We start from the raw sequence: 20,380 nt of genomic DNA, 5'->3' as shown, positions 1-20,380 counted from the left end.
ACATGTTGAACACCAAATACCTGTACTTTCTACTTCTCACATGTTGAACTCAAATACCTGTACTTTCTACTTCTCACATGTTGAAACTCAAATACCTGTACTTTCTACTTCTTACATGTTGAACTCAAATACTGCTTTACTTTCTACTTCTCACATGTTGAACTCAAATACCTGTACTTTCTACTTCTCACTGTTGAACTCAAATACCTGTACTTTCTACTTCTCCATGTTTAACTCAATACCTGTACTTTCTACTACTCTTACATGTTGAACACAAATACCTTACTTTCTACTTCTTACATGTTGAACTCAAATACCTGTACTTTCTACTTCTACATGTTGAACTCAAATACCTGTACTTTCTACTTCTTACATGTTGAACTCAATACCTGTACTTTACTCTTACTTACATGTTTGGAACTCAATACCTGTACTTCTACTTCTCACATGTTGAACTCAAATACCTGTACTTTCTACTTCTCACATGTTAACTCAAATACCTGTACTTCTACTTCTTACATGTTGAACTCAATACCTGTACTTTCTACTTCTCACATGTTTGAACTCAAATACCTGTACTTTCTACTTCTCACATGTTGAACTCAAATACCTGTACTTTCTACTTCTTACATGTGAACCAAATACCTGTACTTTCTGCTTCTTACATGTTAACAACAAATACCTGTACTTTCTACTTCTATATGTTGACTCAAATACCTGTACTTTCTACTCTCACATGTTGAACACAAATACCTGTACTTTCTACTTCTATGTTGAACTCAAATACCTGTACTTTCTACTTCTTACATGTTGAACCAAATACCTGTACTTTCTACTTCTCACATGTTGAACTCAAATACCTGTACTTTCTACTTCCGATATGTTGAACTCAAATACCTGTACTTTCTACTTCTTACATGTTGAAACCAAATACCTGTACTTTCTACTTCTTACATGTTGAACTCAAATACCTGTACTTTCCTACTTCTTACACATGTTGAAACGCAAATACCTGTACTTTCTACTTCTACATGTTTGAACTCAAATACCTGTACTTTCTACTTCTTCAGTGTTGAACTCAAATACTGGTACTTTCTACTTCTTCACATGTTGAACTCAAATACCGGTACTTTCTACTTCGTCACATGTTGAACTCAAATACCTGTACTTTCTACTTCTTACAATGTTGAACACAAATACCTTACTTTCTACTTGCTACATGTGAACCTCAAATACCGTACTTTCTACTTCGTACATGTTGAACTCAAATACCTGTACTTCTACTTCTTACATGTTGAACATCAAATACCTGTACTTTCTACTTCTTACATGTTGAACTCAAATACCTGTACTTTCTACTTCTTACATGTTGAACACAAATACCTGTACTTTCTACTTGCGTACATGTTGAACTCAAATACCTGTACTTTCTACTTCTTACATGTTGAACTCAAATACCTGGTACTTTCTACTTCTTACATGTTGAACTCAAATACCTGTACTTTCTACTTCTTACTGTTGAACTCAAATACCTGTACTTTCTACTTCTTACATGTTGAACTCAAATACCGTACTTTCTACTTCTTACATGTTGAACTCAATACCTGTACTTTCTACTTCTTACATGTTGAACTCAAATACCTGTACTTTCTACTTCTTACTGTTGAACCAAATACCTGTACTTTCTACTTCTCACATGTTGAACTCAAATACCTGTACTTTCTACTTCTTACATGTTGAACTCAAAACTTGTACTTTCTACTTCTCTCATTTCCAAACAGCTGGTTCCTTTAGTCTGAATTGTGTTTGGTGCGTGATCATTATTCTTTAGAGTCATTGCGTGCCTATTGATTTGAACACGATCCGTGTATCCATCATTTCCTGGTGTTCTCTAAAGAAGAGGGACCAATGGAAACGTTGTCATGTTGCCGTTGTTCAGCATGGAAACATTCATTAGCTAACAATGACATTATTGTTCTATTAATATAAAGGGAGGTCAGGTACTCTTTAAAACAGCTGCTAGTTATGGGTACTTTTTACTGAAGTACATTTCAAAGCCCTCTTTAATTTTACTTGAGTAAAGAAGTTTAATCAGTACTTCTACTTTCAACAGAGTATTTTTAAACACGAGTATCTGTACTTCTACTTGAGTAAAGGTAGGATGTGTGTACTTTTGCCCTCTCTGGTGATGAGTGTCTCTTACTTGCTGAGCAGAGCTGTGAGCAGGCTCTCTGGCAGGGGGAGATGAGAGGCTTTACAGATGCTTCTCACCTCTTTGCTGGAGAGACGCCCCGTCCTGCAGAAACACAGAGAAACTGAGACATGGGTATCAGGTGGGCAAAAAAAGCCAAGATTTGAGACTGTGATTATTTGAATAATGCTTAAAGAAAACACTCTCTCTCCTTAGAGGGTAGAATCGACATTTACTGAAAATAATTCACACTTAGGGATATTTTTATAAAACCACTGAGCGATGGAGGTGCTACAGAAAGCTTTAAACTATCATTATTTTAGGACCAGACTTAGGGAAAAAAGCCATTACTCATGAACACTTCCTATTCCATTTCAAATGATTTGTTAACCAGGCAATAGGGTTTAGTTTGAGTTTTTCTTAAAGGATATCGGTTTGTTTTATCCTCATTTCACGGCTGAGTTTAATACTCCATTCTGATTGGTCAATTTAAACATTTAGCAGTGTAAATAAATAAAGTTTATTTTGTATTATTTTATTATTCAGGATCTCCTAACCTGAGATCAAATTGGATGGAGTTTGAAAAGTTTGTCTTTGCTTCTGTCATACCAATCTCATTGCTGCCAGTGCTGATTCAGTCACATCATATTTTTGAGGTGTGTGTGTGTGGTGTGTGTGTGAGTGTGTGTGTGTGTGTGTGTGTGTGTGTGTGTGTGTGTGTGTGTGTGTGTGTGTGTGTGTGTGGGTGTGTGTGTGTGGTGTGTGTTTCTCTCCAAGACTACAGCTGTTTTCCACAGTGATGTCATTCTCGTCATGCCATCTTCATCTCAGAGATGTTGATGAGCTGACACTAACGGACACACACACACACACACACACACACACACACACACACACACACACACACACACACACACACACACACACACACACACACACACACACACACACACACACACACACACACACACACACACACACACACACACACACACACACACAGCTAGCCTGTCCCAAGTTACTACTATAAACTGAGGGGTGTTTCATGTAGTGTGACACCCAGCATGTGTGTGTCCTCTGGCCTGAGAGACACCCAGCATGTGTGTGTCCTCCGGCCTGAGAGACACCCAGCATGTGTGTGTCCTCCGGCCTGAGAGACACCCAGCGTGTGTGTGTCCTCTGGCCTGAGAGACACCCAGCATGTGTGTGTCCTCCGGCCTGAGAGACACCCAGCGTGTGTGTGTCCTCCGGCCTGAGAGACACCCAGCGTGTGTGTGTCCTCTGGCCTGAGAGACAGCGAGCATGTGTGTGTCCTCCGGCCTGAGAGACACCCAGCATGTGTGTGTCCTCCGGCCTGAGAGACAGCGAGCATGTGTGTGTCCTCCGGCCTGAGAGACACCCAGCATGTGTGTGTCCTCCGGCCTGAGAGACACCCAGCGTGTGTGTGTCCTCTGGCCTGAGAGACACCCAGCATGTGTGTGTCCTCCGGCCTGAGAGACAGCGAGCATGTGTGTGTCCTCCGGCCTGAGAGACACCCAGCATGTGTGTGTCCTCCGGCCTGAGAGACACCCAGCGTGTGTGTGTCCTCTGGCCTGAGAGACAGCGAGCATGTGTGTGTCCTCCGGCCTGAGAGACACCCAGCGTGTGTGTGTGTCCTCTGGCCTGAGAGACACCCAGCATGTGTGTGTCCTCTGGCCTCTCAACCCGTCTGATGTTATAAACTACAGGCCTGTCTCTCTCCTCCCGTTCCTGTCTAAAACACTGGAACGCGCTGTCTTTAAACAACTCTCCTGTTATCTCCATCAGAACAACCTTCTGGATCCGCACCAGTCTGGTTTCAAGGCAGGTCACTCCACAGAAACTGCTCTCATTGCTGTCTCTGAAGAACTGCACACTGCTAAAACTGCATCCCTCTCCTCTGTCATCATCCTGTTGGACCTGTCTGCTGCATTCGACACGGTGAATCATCAGATCCTCCTTCACACTCTCCAAGAACTTGGAGTTTCAGGCTCTGCTCTTTCCCTCCTCACCTCATACCTCAAAGACCGCACCTACAGGGTGACTTGGAGAGGGTCTGAGTCCGACCCTTGTCAATTAACTACAGGGGTCCCTCAGGGCTCTGTTCTTGGTCCCCTCCTCTTCTCCCTGTACACAAACTCGCTCGGATCAGTCATTAGCCCGCATGGTTTTTCTTACCACTGCTACGCTGACGACACCCAATTAATTCTGTCCTTTCCCCGCTCAGAGACCCAGGTCGTTGCACGCATCTCTGCTTGTCTAGCTGACATCTCTCAGTGGATGTCTGCTCATCACCTCAAGCTCAACCTTGACAAGACTGAGCTGCTCTTCCTCCCGGGAAAAGATTGTCCCAACTCTTGACCTAACAATCAACATCGGCACCTCAGTTGTTTCCCCCGACTCAGACTGCAAGGAATCTGGGTGTGACCCTAGATAACAACCTGTCCTTCACTGCAAACATCGCTGCTACAACCCGTTGCTGCAGATACACGCTTTACAACATCAGGAGGATACGTCCCCAGCTGACCCAGAAAGCGACGCAGGTTCTGGTCCAGGCTCTCGTCATCTCACGCCTAGACTACTGCAACTCCCTCCTGGCTGGTCTACCTGCATGTGCCATCCGACCTCTGCAGCTCATCCAGAATGCAGCGGCTCGTCTGGTCTTCAACCTTCCTAAATTCTCCCACACCACTTCGCTCCTCCGCTCCCTTCACTGGCTTCCGGTAACTGCTAGAATCCACTTCAAGACACTGGTACTTGCTTACCATGCTGCGAATGGATCTGGCCCTTCCTACATCCAGGACATGGTTAAACCGTACACCCCAGCGCGTGCACTACGCTCTGCATCAGCCAAACGACTCGCTGCACCCTAACTGCGAGGGGGACGCAAGTTCCCATCAGCAAAAACACGTGGGTTTGCTATCCTGGCTCCAAGATGGTGGAATGAGCTCCCCATTGACATCAGGACAGCAGATAGCTTGCACATCTTCCGGCACAGACTGAAAACTCATCTCTTTCGACTCCAATTCGAGCGATAGAATTACTAACAAAGCACTTTTATACTAATAAAGGGCTGGCTTATCTAAAGCCAGTTGAGTAGCACTTGAAATGTTTGGCTCTATGAAACCTGATGTACTTTATGATTCTGTTTTCTTCAAGGTTGTGTCTTGTTGGTCGAACGCACTTATTGTAAGTCGCTTCGGATAAAAGCGTCAGCTAAATACAATGTAATGTAATAATGTAATGAGAGACACCCAGCATGTGTGTGCCCTCTGGCCTGAGAGACAGCGAGTGTGTGTGTGTGTGTGTGTGTCCTCTGGCCTGAGAGACAGTGAGTGTGTGTGTGTGTCCTCTGGCCTAAGAGACAGCGAGTGTGTGTGTGTGTGTGTGTGTGTGTGTGTGTGTGTGTGTGTGTGTGTGTGTGTGTGTGTGTGTGTTGTGTGTGTTGTGTGTGGTGTGTGTGTGTGTGTGTGTGTGTGTGTGTGTGTGTGTGTGTCCTCTGGCCTGAGAGACAGTGAGTGTGTGTGTGTGTGTCCTCTGGCCTGAGAGCCACCAAGCATGTGTGTGTCCTCTGGCCTGAGAGACAGCGTGTGTGTGTGTGTGTGTGTGTGTGTGTATGTGTATGTGTATGTGTATGTGTATGTGTGTGTGTGTGTGTGTGTGTGTGTGTGTGTGTGTGTGTGTGTGTGTGTGTGTGTGTGTGTGTGTGTGTGTGTGTGTGTGTGTGTGTGTGTGTGTGTGTGTGTGTGTGTGTGTGTGTTCAGGCTCCATCTGGTTCCAATGCTGCTCTCTCTCTCCTGCTGGAACTAATCGCTGCTTTGAGATATGGGGCCCGAAACGGCACGATTGATGTCTTGTTGTGACGCTGCCGCCGTGTGTGTTTCTGTGTGTTTATGCTGCGTCTCAAGGAGGGCCTCGCAGCCAAATGACTTCTCAAGCAATTTCCGAGGATGGAATAAAATCATTTTGGATTTGTTTTGGTGTAAGGTAATCAGAAAACTCTGCTATGTGTAATTCAGTCTTTTACCGTCTAGATGTCGACACATTATCCTGTGTTTTTAAGAGTTGGTTCGTGAAAATAGTCAAGTTTAATAAAGTGAACATTGTAATCAAACAGTAAATAGGACGGTCAGACCTCACTTTCCCTGTCTCAACCACAATTATGTCTTCTCTCTTAGTGTTTAAAAAAAAAAATCAAATTGTAGTGTGTGTGTGTGTGTGTGTGTGTGTGTGTGTGTGTGTGTGTGTGTGTGTGTGTGTGTGTGTGTGTGTGTGTGTGTGTGTGTGTGTGTGTCTCTACTTGTGCCAGTCGCAGTGCAGGAAGTTTCTGGCCATGTGGGGCAGATCTTCAAACTGCTTCTTCCTCAGGATGTCCTGGGCCACGGCCAGCATCAGACCCACGTCGGCCTCCTGCTGTTCGCTCTGTGAGAAACACCGGGCCAGAACCAGAACCTCGTGATCCGACAGAACGCAGTCCAGACCCGACATCAGGACCCTGTGGAGCGTACAGACACATTAGTGAAATAAGACACACACACTAACAAGATATTCAAAGGTTTCACACTCCTAAGTTGCTCTTTCTGTTCTTCCTTTTGCAACTTTTCTTGTAATATTCACATAATTGGAACTGGACTGGTCATTCTCTGAAATCAATGATGTCTCTAGCTAAGCTCCCTGGCGCATATTTGATTTGTTCTTCCTGACAAATATATTATCAGGTGGATTGAAATGCATTGACACCAGTGACAATCAGTACAATAACAAATAACAGAGTTTGGTGCCGTTAAACTAACATGGCATTATGGGAATTGTTGTTCTCCTCCTCTCCAGCCAACAGTCTGGATGTATAAAACCAATAAATACACAAAGTAGCTTAAATTGAATATAATATCTGTGTTTCTCCATTGCACACAGGCAGAGAGCTACAAGCTAATGGCTAACGATTGCTTAGCTTGCGTTTATGATAACTTAACATCCAGACATTCAATGACTTAAATCCTTCATCCAGTTGAATTTGAGTTACTGGTCGAACTCAGTAAACTCTGATGCTCCACGTCTATCCACATACAGTATATATATATATAGAATATTGCAGTGCTGTACCTGAACGACTCATAGGGGATGAAGCCGGTTTTGCTGGGGTCGCTGAGCGCCAGGAACTTCCTGATCTCGCTCCGTTTCTCCTCCCCGATGGACCGCAGTTTACTCAGGATGTTTCCCACGTTGGCTTTGGGGAACTTCAGACGATGACAGAGAGAAAAATCAACCGTTAAAAGCCTGCTCCAAAGAACACCACTGCTTGAAACCCAACATGAACCTTAGTAAAGACGACAATAGGGAATATCCCTCTGTACCTCCTCAGCATGTTTCTCCATGTAGTTGAGGGTGTACTCATCGGCGTCCAGGAGTTTGAAGGGCTTTTCGTTGAGGACGAGGGTCGCTCCCACGTACAGATCCTGAGGAGTGAAGTACTCGGACGGCTGGCTCTTGAACAGCTGCTGGCCCGGCTTCTTTACACGGCCTCGCTCCAGGAACTTACCACCAAGCACACCTGAGGGGACGCATGATGGTTAGTGTTGGGAAAATCCTGAATGTCCTCTTCCAGTATGATAACAAAGGTATCCCAACTGCAGCTGTGAACATGACAGGATGTGTGATTACCTAGAAGAGCATCAGGACTGTTTGAGGCATATGATAGCTATGTGATTAACATGATGATTCAGCCTCTATGGAGAGAGACATCAAGCATGCTCATTTCTGACGTGGAGCTAATCTGAACTAAACATTGAATACTGCTTTCTATTCCTCCATCTTGGGACTGTGTGAGAATTTAGAGAAAAAGTCAGAATTGAGAGATTTTGAGAAAAAGTCAGGATTTTGAGAAAAAGTCAGGATTTTGAGAAAAAGTCAGGATTTTGAGAAAAAGTCAAACATTTTAGATTTTGATAAAAGATTCTGAATTTTGACAAAAAGTCAGAATTTTGAGATTTCGAGAAAAAGTCATTATTTTGACAGCACATGACAGGATCAGTGGCGACTGGTCATTAGGGGCACAGCCCCACCTAGTGTCAGCAGAAAGTATTAAAAATAATGATTACAAAAAAATGCAAAAAATGAATTAAAAAATATATTAAATATATGTTAAGATCATGTTTAATCATCTGATTCGTCTCATTGCTGTTTTAGTCTGTGTTCTTCTAATTAGTGTCTACAGTGTGTGCCTATTGAGCTGTTTAGAGCCATGTGGGACAAAACCCGATCCTGCCCCTCCCTCTCTCTGTGAACGGTGACTGTAAAAACTACACTGCGCATGCTCAGAATATGTTCCTATTTAATGTGTGTGGCAACAAAATAATGACCATAGGGGCAAAGAGCTGCCATCCCCACCATACGTCATCTCACATCATTCAGAGCTGATTGGCTGTAAGTACGTGTGCCGCGAAAAGTGTGGTGTGTGAAGAGGAGACGAGAGAGCTGCAGTGACGCATCCTAAAACCCGGAAGTAAGCTGCGCATGGCTTCCCTCGACAAAAAAGCAATGATATTTCTCCATAGGATTTTAGAAAATAGCTCCAAATAAGGTCTGTGGGAAACGTAGCTGTTAGATAAATGTGCGTTTTGTTCAGCCGGATAATATCCACATGTCTACCCTACTTTTATCATTTTCGAATCATAAATCTATTGATTAGATTAGATTTATGATAGACTTTTGAAACTACAAGAACATAAGGAGGACTTTTACAAAAAAGTAATAGAGATTTTTGTCCAGAAGGATAGGCAAATGGACTTCATCTTCAAGTCAAGGTAAGACTGCTGTATTGATAATGGGATCTTACTGAGAGAGAACAATTCAATATTTAAATGATACAATTACATTTTTTGGGTATCCTTCTGTTGAACTGTCTGTTTAAAATTATTCGAAGCATCAGACGAAAAAAGCTTTTGAAAATAATATTATATTTTGATTTACGTCAAAATATAATATTTGTAAACCTGAAGAGTCAGAGCCTCACCAGCCATGAACCTCACTGCAGAAGCTTATAGACATCTAAGTTTGTGTGCCCCACCACTTTTGTACATATAAAAACGCCACTGGACAGGATGTATGATTACCTAGAAGAACCGGTATTCCTCCATCTCGTGACTGTGTAACTCCCTCTCTTGTATATCAGCATGTGAAGGACACTGTTCAGGAACTAGTTGACGGTGACCAGTGATATTTTTCTAACAATCATGCTGCTAAACTGTTCAATTTAATTTTAATTGAAATTAAAGTACTATTGATACTGTTGTTTTATTGACTGGAGCTTATTTTGGAGCCATGTTAAATACTGCTTGAATCCATGGGGTACATTTCATCTTGTATGGTAAAACATTTGTCAAATACTCTATCACGGCAAAAAAAGTAGATTTTAAGGCTCGTTCACACCGGACGTGATGCGATTTTTCGGTGCGTCACGATTATATGTAAAGTCAATGCAAAGACGTAGATAGACGTGAATTCGCTCAATCGTAAGAATAGATTTTTACTAACATTGTTATCCCAAAAAAAATGGTCTTTTTTGTTTTATGTGTCTTTTAGTAAAGTCATTCTAATGGAATACTTTTTTTTGGTATCTGGACTGAACGTCATCTTTGTTATCTGATTTTTGGAATTGGAAAGTGAGTCTGACAAACCTAATGTTTTGGGAGCTCTAGCTTTAACCAATTCATCAATGAATTGGAGGAGCTCTGGTCCATGTATGTCTTTACCTGAGTTCTTCTGAGCGCGCTCAAACACACTGATGGAGTCGTCGCTGAGGTAGAAGGAGATGACGAACACTCGCTCTCTGTCCACTGGGTCGCTGGTCACCGTCTTGGCACGGAAATTCAAAATATTGCTTTCTAAGCCACATCTAGGGGATCATGTGGAGAGCAGAGTCAGACACAAACATCTCAGCGTGTAGTTTGATTGAGTCTGTGTGACAATAACAAATAACAGAGATGCATGGGATTACGGGAGCTGTTGTCTTTATAGCCATTGCAAACAGTCTGCATGTAGAAAACCAGTGAAAACACTGAAAAAGTAGCTTAAATTGAATAAAAGATCTGTGTTTCTCCATTGCACACAGCCATATGGCTACGAGCTAATGACTAACAGTTGGTTAGCTTGTTTTTATGATAACTTAAGATCCAGACATCCCATGACTTAAATCCTTCATCCAGTTGAATTTGAGTAACTGCCCCAACTCATCCCAGTAGACTCTGATGCTCCACTTATATCCACATATATATACGATAATACTTGAATGGTCAGATCAAGTCTGAAATGTGACTTGCATCACAGCAGCTCCATGTGTAACATCAACATGGACAGATATCAAGACACAATACATGAAAAACAAACATTTAACAAAACAGCACAATCACTGAGAGAAAACATGCTCGAATATATATAATATATATATATATATATATATAGAATATTGTGTGACTGAGCAACTCGTCCAACCTGTCTTTGTCCATGAACTTGCGGAAGTCTTTCTGCGGGGGTTTGGGCAGCAGACGCTGGCAGGAGCTCAGCGAGTCCTCCTCCGATCCAAAGCCGTTGTAGGGGGGCACCGGGCGGGGGGGCTTCGGGGCCACGGGGCCTTTGTACTGCAGCGGGGTGAACTCCTCTGAAGGGGAGGAGGAGACAAGAAGAACAAGAGTTTGGTAAAGGTCTCCTATTACCAAACTTGTTAGGCATTATATTACAGGTCTCAGATATATAAAAAAGCATGTCGATGAAGTGTTTTGTTCAAAATACCAAACAGGTCACCGATTCTAGCCTCATCCCCGTCTATTTCAGCCCTGCTACTAAAGTGATGATTCTGGGTCTGAGAGAGACGAGAGCTCATGCAGGAGAATTCGACCAGCAGAAACTCAGCTAAATGCTGCCGTTGATTCAATGCCATAGTATGTTCCAAACTACATCAAGGATTATTTCTGAAACAGTATGGAGCTCGAATGCTTTTTCTCTCTCAGGTTTAAGAGTTCTTTTTTTATTTCCTCCTTCTTTACACATACTCTCTCCAGTACAGGTTAGCTCTGAGTGTTAGCGATGCTTGCTAATGTAAACACAGACCATATTACGTCCAAAACACGTCGTGCATTGTTTCTGATAGCGACGTTTCTGATTGGCCCGTGGGTGTAAAGCCTGCCCACATTTTAGTAATGTCGTCATGACGCAGAAAATCTGGATCAGCTCCGTTGTTCCCCCGTTTTTAGAGATGTGGGTACGGAGGAAAAGAGACAGGGTTTTTGTTTTCTAACACTTTGAGAGTCTCCTGACACCGGGGACACATGGTGATGTAGAGAAGACATCACAAAGTGCATTTTGCATGATAGGAGACCTTTACAAGATGATAACCTGAAATACTCTAAATGTGTGTGTGTGTGTGTGTGTGTGTGTGTGTGTGTGTGTGTGTGTGTGTGTGTGTGTGTGTGTGTGTGTGTGTGTGTGTGTGTGTGTGTGTGTGTGTGTGTGTGTGTGTGTGCCCCAGGACAACTTAAGGTCAAAGTAAACAGAGAAGTCATACACAAACATCTAATACAAATACATGTAACTACTACAGTGCAACAAAACAGGAAGATTAAATGTGGACTCACGACCTCTAGCATCGAAAGCAATATTGGTAAATGATTTAATATCAGATAATAAGATTGAGTTATGTTGTCTCACTGAAACCTGGAGACATGAAGAATATGTCCAGTCATATATAGGCACAGGCCGAGGAGGTGGAGTCGCAGCCATCTTTGACTCGAGTCTACTGTGTGAGAGAAAACTCCCTTCATACGCAACACACTCAATTCTTGAGAGGATCATAAATACATGGATCCTGAGATTGAAGGTCAAGCCGGTGACGAGTGATTATTAACATTTTTAAGTATTGGTAATAAAAATAAAAAATATTCAGAAAAATTCCGAATTTTGAGAAAAAGTTCAGAATTTTGAGAAAAAGTCAGAATTTTGAGAAAAAGTTAGAATTTTGAGATTTTGAGAAAAAGTCAGTATTCCTCCATCTTGTGACTGTGTAACTCCCTCTCTTGGATATCAGCATGTGAAGGACACTGTTCTGGAACTAGTTGATGCTCTGTATGTGATGACTCCTTCCATTCTGGAGAAGACATCCAAAACACGTCATGCATTGTTTCTCAAACCCCCAAAAGCAGAGTAGGGCCTCTTTAAGGTTGATCGTTTTCTCTACTTTATGAATTCCCTGTAACCATATCATTTCCTTAAAATGCAAATGAATATATACAAGAAGAAGGAGACCCAGGAGGTTAGCAGGAATGATCCGAGGGCCTCGACCCCGAGCCGACCTCTGGCTGCTCTCGGTCAGAAAGACCCTCCATCACTGTGCCTGCTTTAATGCTGTGACGAATGCAGCGAGCCCCAGAAACAGATCCAAGAGCAGCTTGGGTTTCTCCCAGAGATGGCAAAAGTACACACATCCTTTACTCGAGTAGAAGTACACATATCCTTTACTCAAGTAGAAGTACGTACACACATCCTTTACTCAAGTAGAAGTACAGATACTCGTGTTTAAAAATAGAAGTACTGACTAAACTTCTTTCCTCAAGTCAAAGTAAAGAGGCTTTGAAATGTACTTCAGTAAAAAGTACCCATAACTAGCAGCTGCTTTAAAGAGTACCTGACCTCCCTTTATATTAATAGAACAATAATGTCATTGTTAGCTAATGAATGTTTCCATGCTGAACAACGGCAACATGACAACGTTTCCATTGGTCCCTCTTCTTAGAGAAGACCAGGAAATGATGGATACACGGATCGTGTTCAAATCAATAGGCACGCAATGACTCTAAAGAATAATGATCACGCATCAAACACACATTCAGACTAAAGGAACCAGCTGTTTGGAAAATGAGAGAAGTAGAAAGTACAAGTATTTGAGTTCAACATGAGAGAAGTAGAAAGTACAGGTATTTGAGTTCAACATGTAAGAAGTAGAAAGTTCAGGTATTTGTGTTCAACATGTAAGAAGTAGAAAGTACAGGGATTTGTGTTCAACATGTAAGAAGTAGAAAGTACAGGTATTTGGGTTCAACATGTAAGAAGTAGAAAGTACAGGTATTTGTGTTCAACATGTAAGAAGTAGAAAGTACAGGTATTTGTGTTCAAAATGTAAGAAGTAGAAAGTACAGGTATTTGTGTTCAACATGTAAGAAGTAGAAAGTACAGGTATTTGAGTTCAACATGTAAGAAGTAGAAAGTACAGGTATTTGTGTTCAACATGTGAGAAGTAGAAAGTACAGGTATTTGGGTTCAACATGTGAGAAGTAGAAAGTACAGGTATTTGGGTTCAACATGTAAGAAGTAGAAAGTACAGGTATTTGGGTTCAACATGTAAGAAGTAGAAAGTACAGGGTATTGTGTTCAAACATGTAAGAAGTAGAAAGTACAGGTATTTGAGTTCAACATGTGAGAAGTAGAAAGTACAGGTATTTGAGTTCAACATGTAAGAAGTAGAAAGTACAGGTATTTGAGTTCAACATGTAAGAAGTAGAAAGTACAGGTATTTGAGTTCAACATGTAAGAAGTAGAAAGTACAGGTATTTGAGTTCAACATGTAAGAAGTAGAAAGTACAGGTATTTGTGTTCAACATGTAAGAAGTAGAAAGTACAGGTATTTGTGTTCAACATGTAAGAAGTAGAAAGTACAGGTATTTGAGTCAACATGTAAGAAGTAGAAAGTACAGGTATTTGAGTTCAACATGTAAGAAGTAGAAAGTACAGGTATTTGAGTTCAACATGTAGAAGTAGAAAGTACAGGTATTTGAGTTCAACATGTAAGAAGTAGAAAGTACAGGTATTTGTGTTCAACATGTAAGAAGTAGAAAGTACAGGTATTTGTGTTCAACATGTAAGAAGTAGAAGTACAGGTATTTGTGGTCAAATGTAAAGTAGAAGTACAGGTATTTGAGTTCAACATGTAAGAAGTAGAAAGTACAGGTATTTGTGTTCAACATGTAAGAAGTAGAAAGTACAGGTATTTGTGTTCAAAATGTAAGAAGTAGAAAGTACAGGTATTTGAGTTCAACATGTAAGAAGTAGAAAGTACAGGTATTTGAGTTCAACATGTAAGAAGTAGAAAGTACAGGTATTTGAGTTCAACATGTGAGAAGTAGAAAGTACAGGTATTTGAGTTCAACATGTAAGAAGTAGAAGTACAGGTATTTGTGTTCAACATGTAAGAAGTAGAAAGTACAGGTATTTGTGTTCAACATGTAAGAAGTAGAAAGTACAGGTATTAGTGTTCAACATGTGAGAAGTAGAAAGTACAGGTATTTGTGTTCAACATGTAAGAAGTAGAAAGTACAGGTATTTGTGTTCAACATGTAAGAAGTAGAAAGTACAGGTATTGAGTTCAACATGTAAGAAGTAGAAAGTACAGGTATTTGTGTTCAACATGTGAGAAGTAGAAAGTGCAGGTATTTGAGTTCAACATGTAAGAAGTAGAAAGTACAGGTATTTGAGTTCAACATGAGAGAAGTAGAAAGTACAGGTATTTGTGTTCAACATGTGAGAAGTAGAAAGTACAGGTATTTGGGTTCAACATGTAAGAAGTAGAAAGTACAGGTATTTGTGTTCAACATGTAAGAAGTAGAAAGTACAGGTATTTGTGTTCAAACATGTAAGAAGTAGAAAGTACAGGTATTTGAGTTCAACATGTAAGAAGTAGAAAGTACAGGTATTTGTGTTCAACATGTAAGAAGTAGAAAGTACAGGTATTTGAGTTCAACATGTAAGAAGTAGAAAGTACAGGTATTTGAGTTCAACATGTAAGAAGTAGAAAGTACAGGTATTTGAGTTCAACATGTAATAAGTAGAAAGTACAGGTATTTGAGTTCAACATGTGAGAAGTAGAAAGTACAGGTATTTGTGTTCAACATGTGAGAAGTCAAAGTAAAAGTCGTCAGAGAAATGAGTAGTGGAGTAAAGTACTGATACCAGAAACATGTACTTAAGTACAGTAACAAAGTATTTGTACTCCACTACTCCCCAACTCTATAATTGCTTCTTACATGTTTATCCTCCGACCATGGAGTGAAACAGAACATTATATTATAGGCTAATAAAGGAAAGGCAAGGCAGGTTTATGTACACACAGCAACAATGAATGAATGCAAAAGGAAGCCAATATTAAAAGACATTCAAACACAATAAAGCCAGAGCCAAGACAATGGAAAAGAAAAATCTTAAATATAATAAGGCAGGTAAAAAATTAAGTAAAACATATTTTTTGTATTGATTTGTATCAAAAGGAGAAGGTAGTAAACAAAAAATAACCCTGATCCTTTTTTAGTAAATACAATTATTCACATAAAAGGATAGATTGATCTGTGCAAGAAGAGTTTATGTGGAAAAACTAGTTTTTACAAGAATAAAACACGCACTTACACCGACTTAAAAACAGTGATTTAAGCTTCGATTCTCCGTCTCTAATGTCTGCAATGTGTGTAGGAAGGTAACAGCTCATCCTGGTGCTTGCTCTTACTGCCCCCTAGTGTCCATATGTATGTACTGCAGGCATAAGCAAGAATATTAAAGGTCCCCAATTACACTGTTTTTCATCAATACACAGGTCTCAGATATATACAGAACCTCTCTCTGATTGAGAACAGATCATTGCAGCATCCCATAATCCCCTCTGTTTCAGCCCTGTTTCTAAAGTGCTGATTCTGTGTCTGTAGCTTTAAATGCTAATGAGCTGCTGCTGGTCACGCCCCTCTGAGAGATGATTGGTTTAAAGAAACACAATGGTGCTCTAGGAGGAGATTCAGGTGATAAGGTGGGGGGGGGGGGTTACCTTGGTTGGTGATTGGCTAATGTATCTCAAGTAACAGTAGTTGTATTTACCTATGCCGTATTTGGAGCGGTAGTGCTCTTTGGTGAAGTCGTCACAGTCGGTGATGATCACCCTCCTTCCCCACACGTTCACTTCCCCCCCCACCCTCAGATCACTGTCCACATAGCAGTCATCCTGCAAAGCTCCAGTCTGCAAGGGAGAAGAGAGAGAGGGCAGGGTGAGAGGACAGAAAGAACACCTCTGGAAGTTAACCTGTTAAACCTTTTAGCTAATCTTACATGGATTTACATTTTGCAACGTTTAGTTATCAATGAACCGGGGGGCTGTTTCTTAAACCGGAAAGGGCCCTCCCCAAACTTCAGTTGTCACTCAGTTAGAGGAACACTATTTAAGATATCCTTATAAGCTATAGCATCTATATTGATATTAAGACATTTGGAATTGGACCTCAATTTGACCCTGAAGTAAGCATTTCCCCCACCACCGCTAAGCTAAACGCGGCTAGTGTTAGGCCATAAAGGAACTACAGCACGGTCACATGACTTCACAACGTCACCACCGCTAAGCTAAAGGCGGCTAATGTTGGGCTATAAAGGAACTACAGCACGGTCACATGACTTCACAACGTCACCACCGCTAAGCTAAAGGCAGCTAATGTTGGGCTATAAAGGAACTACAGCACGGTCACATGACTTCACGTCACCACCGCTAAGCTAAAGGAGGCTAATGTTGGGCTATAAAGGAACTACAGCACGGTCACATGACTTCACGTCACCACCGCTAAGCTAAAGGCGGCTAATGTTGGGCTATAAAGGAACTACAGCACGGTCACATGACTTCACGTCACCACCGCTAAGATAAAGACGGCTAATGTTGGGCTATAAAGGAACTACAGCACGGTCACATGACTTCACGTCACCACCGCTAAGCTAAAGGTGGCTAATGTTGGGCTATAAAGGAACTACAGCACGGTCACATGACTTCACGTCACCACCGCTAAGCTAAAGGCGGCTAATGTTGGGCTATAAAGGAACTACAGCACGGTCACATGACTTCACGTCACCACCGCTAAGCTAAAGGCGGCTAATGTTGGGCTATAAAGGAACTACAGCACGATCACATGACTTCACGTCACCACCGCTAAGATAAAGACGGCTAATGTTGGGCTATAAAGGAACTACAGCACGGTCACATGACTTCACGTCACCACCGCTAAGCTAAAGGTGGCTAATGTTGGGCTATAAAGGAACTACAGCACGGTCACATGACTTCACGTCACCACCGCTAAGCTAAAGGCGGCTAATGTTGGGCTATAAAGGAACTACAGCACGGTCACATGACTTCACGTCACCACCGCTAAGCTAAAGGCGGCTAATGTTGGGCTATAAAGGAACTACAGCACGGTCACATGACTTCACGTCACCACCGCTAAGCTAAAGGCGGCTAATGTTGGGCTATAAAGGAACTACAGCACGGTCACATGACTTCACATCACCACCGCTAAGATAAAGACGGCTAATGTTGGGCTATAAAGGAACTACAGCACGGTCACATGACTTCACGTCACCACCGCTAAGCTAAAGGTGACTAATGTTAACTGCTTTGTTGTCATATATCAGGTCATACTTTGAGGCTGTCCAGTAAGTAGCGTTTTCCCTGATTGTTGGAGTCGAACACGTTGAGCACTGTGCGGTCCGTCATCTGTCCCGGCTGCTTCATCATGGCTGAATGCTGAAACAAACAACCACAGACAGAAACTCATTTTACAAGATATTCACAGAACTCCGCATGCAAATATAAATAGACACTTCTGGAGAGAGAGAGATAGAGAGAGTAAAAGATAGGTAGGTAGAAAGAGAAACAGAGAGTAAGAGAGTACAGCAACAGAGTAGAGAAGTGCTGAGGTGATTTCCCATCGGATGGTGGATTCTGGTCAACCTTTAGAGCTGACATTTAATAAAAAAGGCATCAGAACAAACACAATTACTGGAGTGAAAACACACGCACACACACGCACACACATGCATGCACGCAGGCACACACACACACACACACACACACACACACACACACACACACATGATTGAGGCCTGGCTGTCTTTCAAGATGAATTAGGCTTGAGTCAGTAACTGGAGGAGAAAGGCAGGCTGCTTGAGGGAGACCGGAAGCTACAGCCTGTCAGACTGAATGAGGAGGGATACTTTGGAGAAAGAGGCAAAAAAGGCACCCAACCAGAAGAGAGGCACCGCAAGCCTTAGGATTAGTAATACACATTTAAAATGAAATGCAATAAATGCACAAGCTGGGAAACACATTTTGCAACACATCATGTGAGGGCAGTGGCGGCGCCAAGGGGGCGCTAGCTGAAGCACCCCCCTGGATAGCCATAGCACCCCCAAGAAATGTATGTCTTTTTTTTTATGTGTGTGAAATTCATAATTTGAAAAAGGATTGATTTGAAAATAATATGGTAAAGTAGCCTACTTCTAGGTCTCTGTGTTTCATTCAAGCTCTGCTCTCTGTGTGTGTGGCGCGAGTCATTCTGTGTGCGTGAGCGAGAGAGAGAGAGAGAGCGCGCACCGGTAGCCAACCGGAGATCGTTGTGGTTAGCATCTGGTGCTAGCTACGCTAACGGATATAAGGAGCTTTTTCAACGTGGAGGGAGAACTCTCTCCTGTCAGACTGAGAGTCTCAGATAACCTCATGCTCAGGTGAACAGTTTTATTATTATACTGCTGTGTTTATTGTATGTTTGTAACTCTGGCACAACATTTCCTTCGGGATAATTATAGTCTTATCTTATCTCAATCTCAATATTTATTTATTTATATCACATTTAAGACAACCTCGGTTGACCAAAGTGCTGTACAGGGAATAAATACAATATAAAATAACACAATGGGAGTAAAATAATAAAACAATCATTAAAAACATGATAAAAAGCACAATAACTAGAAACATATAAACACATACAAATGTAAAAATGTTCAACTCGTGTTAAAAGCCAGAAAGAGGTGAGTTTTTAGCTGAGATTTAAAAAGTTATCTTATGGTGTTGCAGTGCCTCACCCTGGGTAGTTTGCTGCGGTGGAGGAACTTTGCTGGGTTATCCCTGCCGGAGTTGGGGGTGATTGTCTCCAGGATCTCCACGGTGTCGTCGGACAGGTAGTAGTGCAGGATGAGTTGGTGGGGGTCTCCGAACACGCTCTCAGAGTCGTCCCAGAAGCAGCTGAAGCGCAGGACTTCACGGTCGTGGTCCAGGAACTGTTTCAGAGTGTCTCGCCTCTCGTACGGTCGCAGGGGCGTCATACTCTTTTCAATCTGGACGAAAGGAACCATGTGACATGAGATGAACCAACACATGTATTTTGTCAATTGTGTAACTTTTTTATCTTTAATTATTTTTTATGCATGCTTCTTAGGTAACATTTTGTATTTGATTCGATGTGATTTATTTCGAATGTGTAAAACAATAATACAAAAATCTAACATGAGAATTATTATACAATACAAAATTAAGCAATTTCAAATTGATATACAAAAATATTACTGATTCTAAATGATATATAAACAAACGATCTATTTAATTACACATCTGAAATGTTACACTTATTTAATCCCACTCCTTCTCCCAAAAACTAAATTATTAACATGTAAATATTTGTATTTATTTTTTCTTTCCCTCCGGTTTTTTTCATTTTGCAATAACTTTGGTTGTTTTGGTGCAAATGGCCTTCTTTCAAGTAGGAGGAGAAATGCCAGTGTTCTCCTCCGGTTTACAGGCACTGTGTACATTTTTTGTAACAAGGCTATTTTCTTGATCTATTTTGGAAAATAACTGCCTTTTTGTGCATGTTTTTCATAGAATTCACGCAAATTCATGTTTTCAAACTGGCAGTTAAAGGGTTAAAATCCTGGCAATAATTTAATATTTGCTATTTTTGATCAGGACTGAAGTTGATTGAAAGAACTAACCCCCAAACAAAATTAAAAATATGAATCTGTTATCATTTTATAGCAATGTATGGAAGTGGACATTTTTGTCCCGAATGACTAATGTGTGAGTTTTTGTTTAATCTGATTCTGTGCAAAAACTAATAATGCACCTAAATCTATTTTGTTGCTAATCTTTGACATATCCAAGACTGTGATAATTTTAAAAAAGAGCCAGTCCCCAGATATGTATTATATGGAAAATAACTCATTTTCTCTGTTTTTATCATGAAAAACAACAGTGATTTCATGTTTTCAACATGGCATTTAAAGGGTTAAAATCCTGAAAATGATTACGTATTTTTGATTAGGCTGAAGTAGCTTTAA

The 20,380-nt window shown here is 41.3% G+C and overlaps 1 protein-coding gene across 1 annotated transcript in view; it reads right to left on the bottom strand.

The window, feature by feature from the left end:
* Nucleotides 1-2,203: 2,203 nt before the first annotated feature.
* efhc2 (EF-hand domain (C-terminal) containing 2) overlaps nt 2,204-20,380 on the bottom strand; it is a gene marked incomplete at its 3' end in the record, with an annotated part of 21,520 nt that continues 3,343 nt past the window's right edge. Inside the window, exons 5-13 of the mRNA XM_034200141.1 lie at nt 19,130-19,381; nt 17,688-17,792; nt 16,112-16,250; nt 10,700-10,865; nt 9,961-10,103; nt 7,564-7,760; nt 7,313-7,446; nt 6,510-6,704; nt 2,204-2,296 (exon numbers count right to left, since the gene is read on the bottom strand). Of these exons, the coding sequence (XP_034056032.1) occupies nt 2,204-2,296; nt 6,510-6,704; nt 7,313-7,446; nt 7,564-7,760; nt 9,961-10,103; nt 10,700-10,865; nt 16,112-16,250; nt 17,688-17,792; nt 19,130-19,381 (1,424 nt within the window). The remainder of the gene's footprint in view (nt 2,297-6,509; nt 6,705-7,312; nt 7,447-7,563; nt 7,761-9,960; nt 10,104-10,699; nt 10,866-16,111; nt 16,251-17,687; nt 17,793-19,129; nt 19,382-20,380) is intronic.

Source organism: Gymnodraco acuticeps, unplaced genomic scaffold, assembly GCF_902827175.1.
Source record: "Gymnodraco acuticeps unplaced genomic scaffold, fGymAcu1.1, whole genome shotgun sequence".
NCBI classification, from domain to species: Eukaryota; Metazoa; Chordata; class Actinopteri; order Perciformes; family Bathydraconidae; genus Gymnodraco; species Gymnodraco acuticeps.
This window is presented reverse-complemented; position numbering and strand designations above follow the sequence as displayed.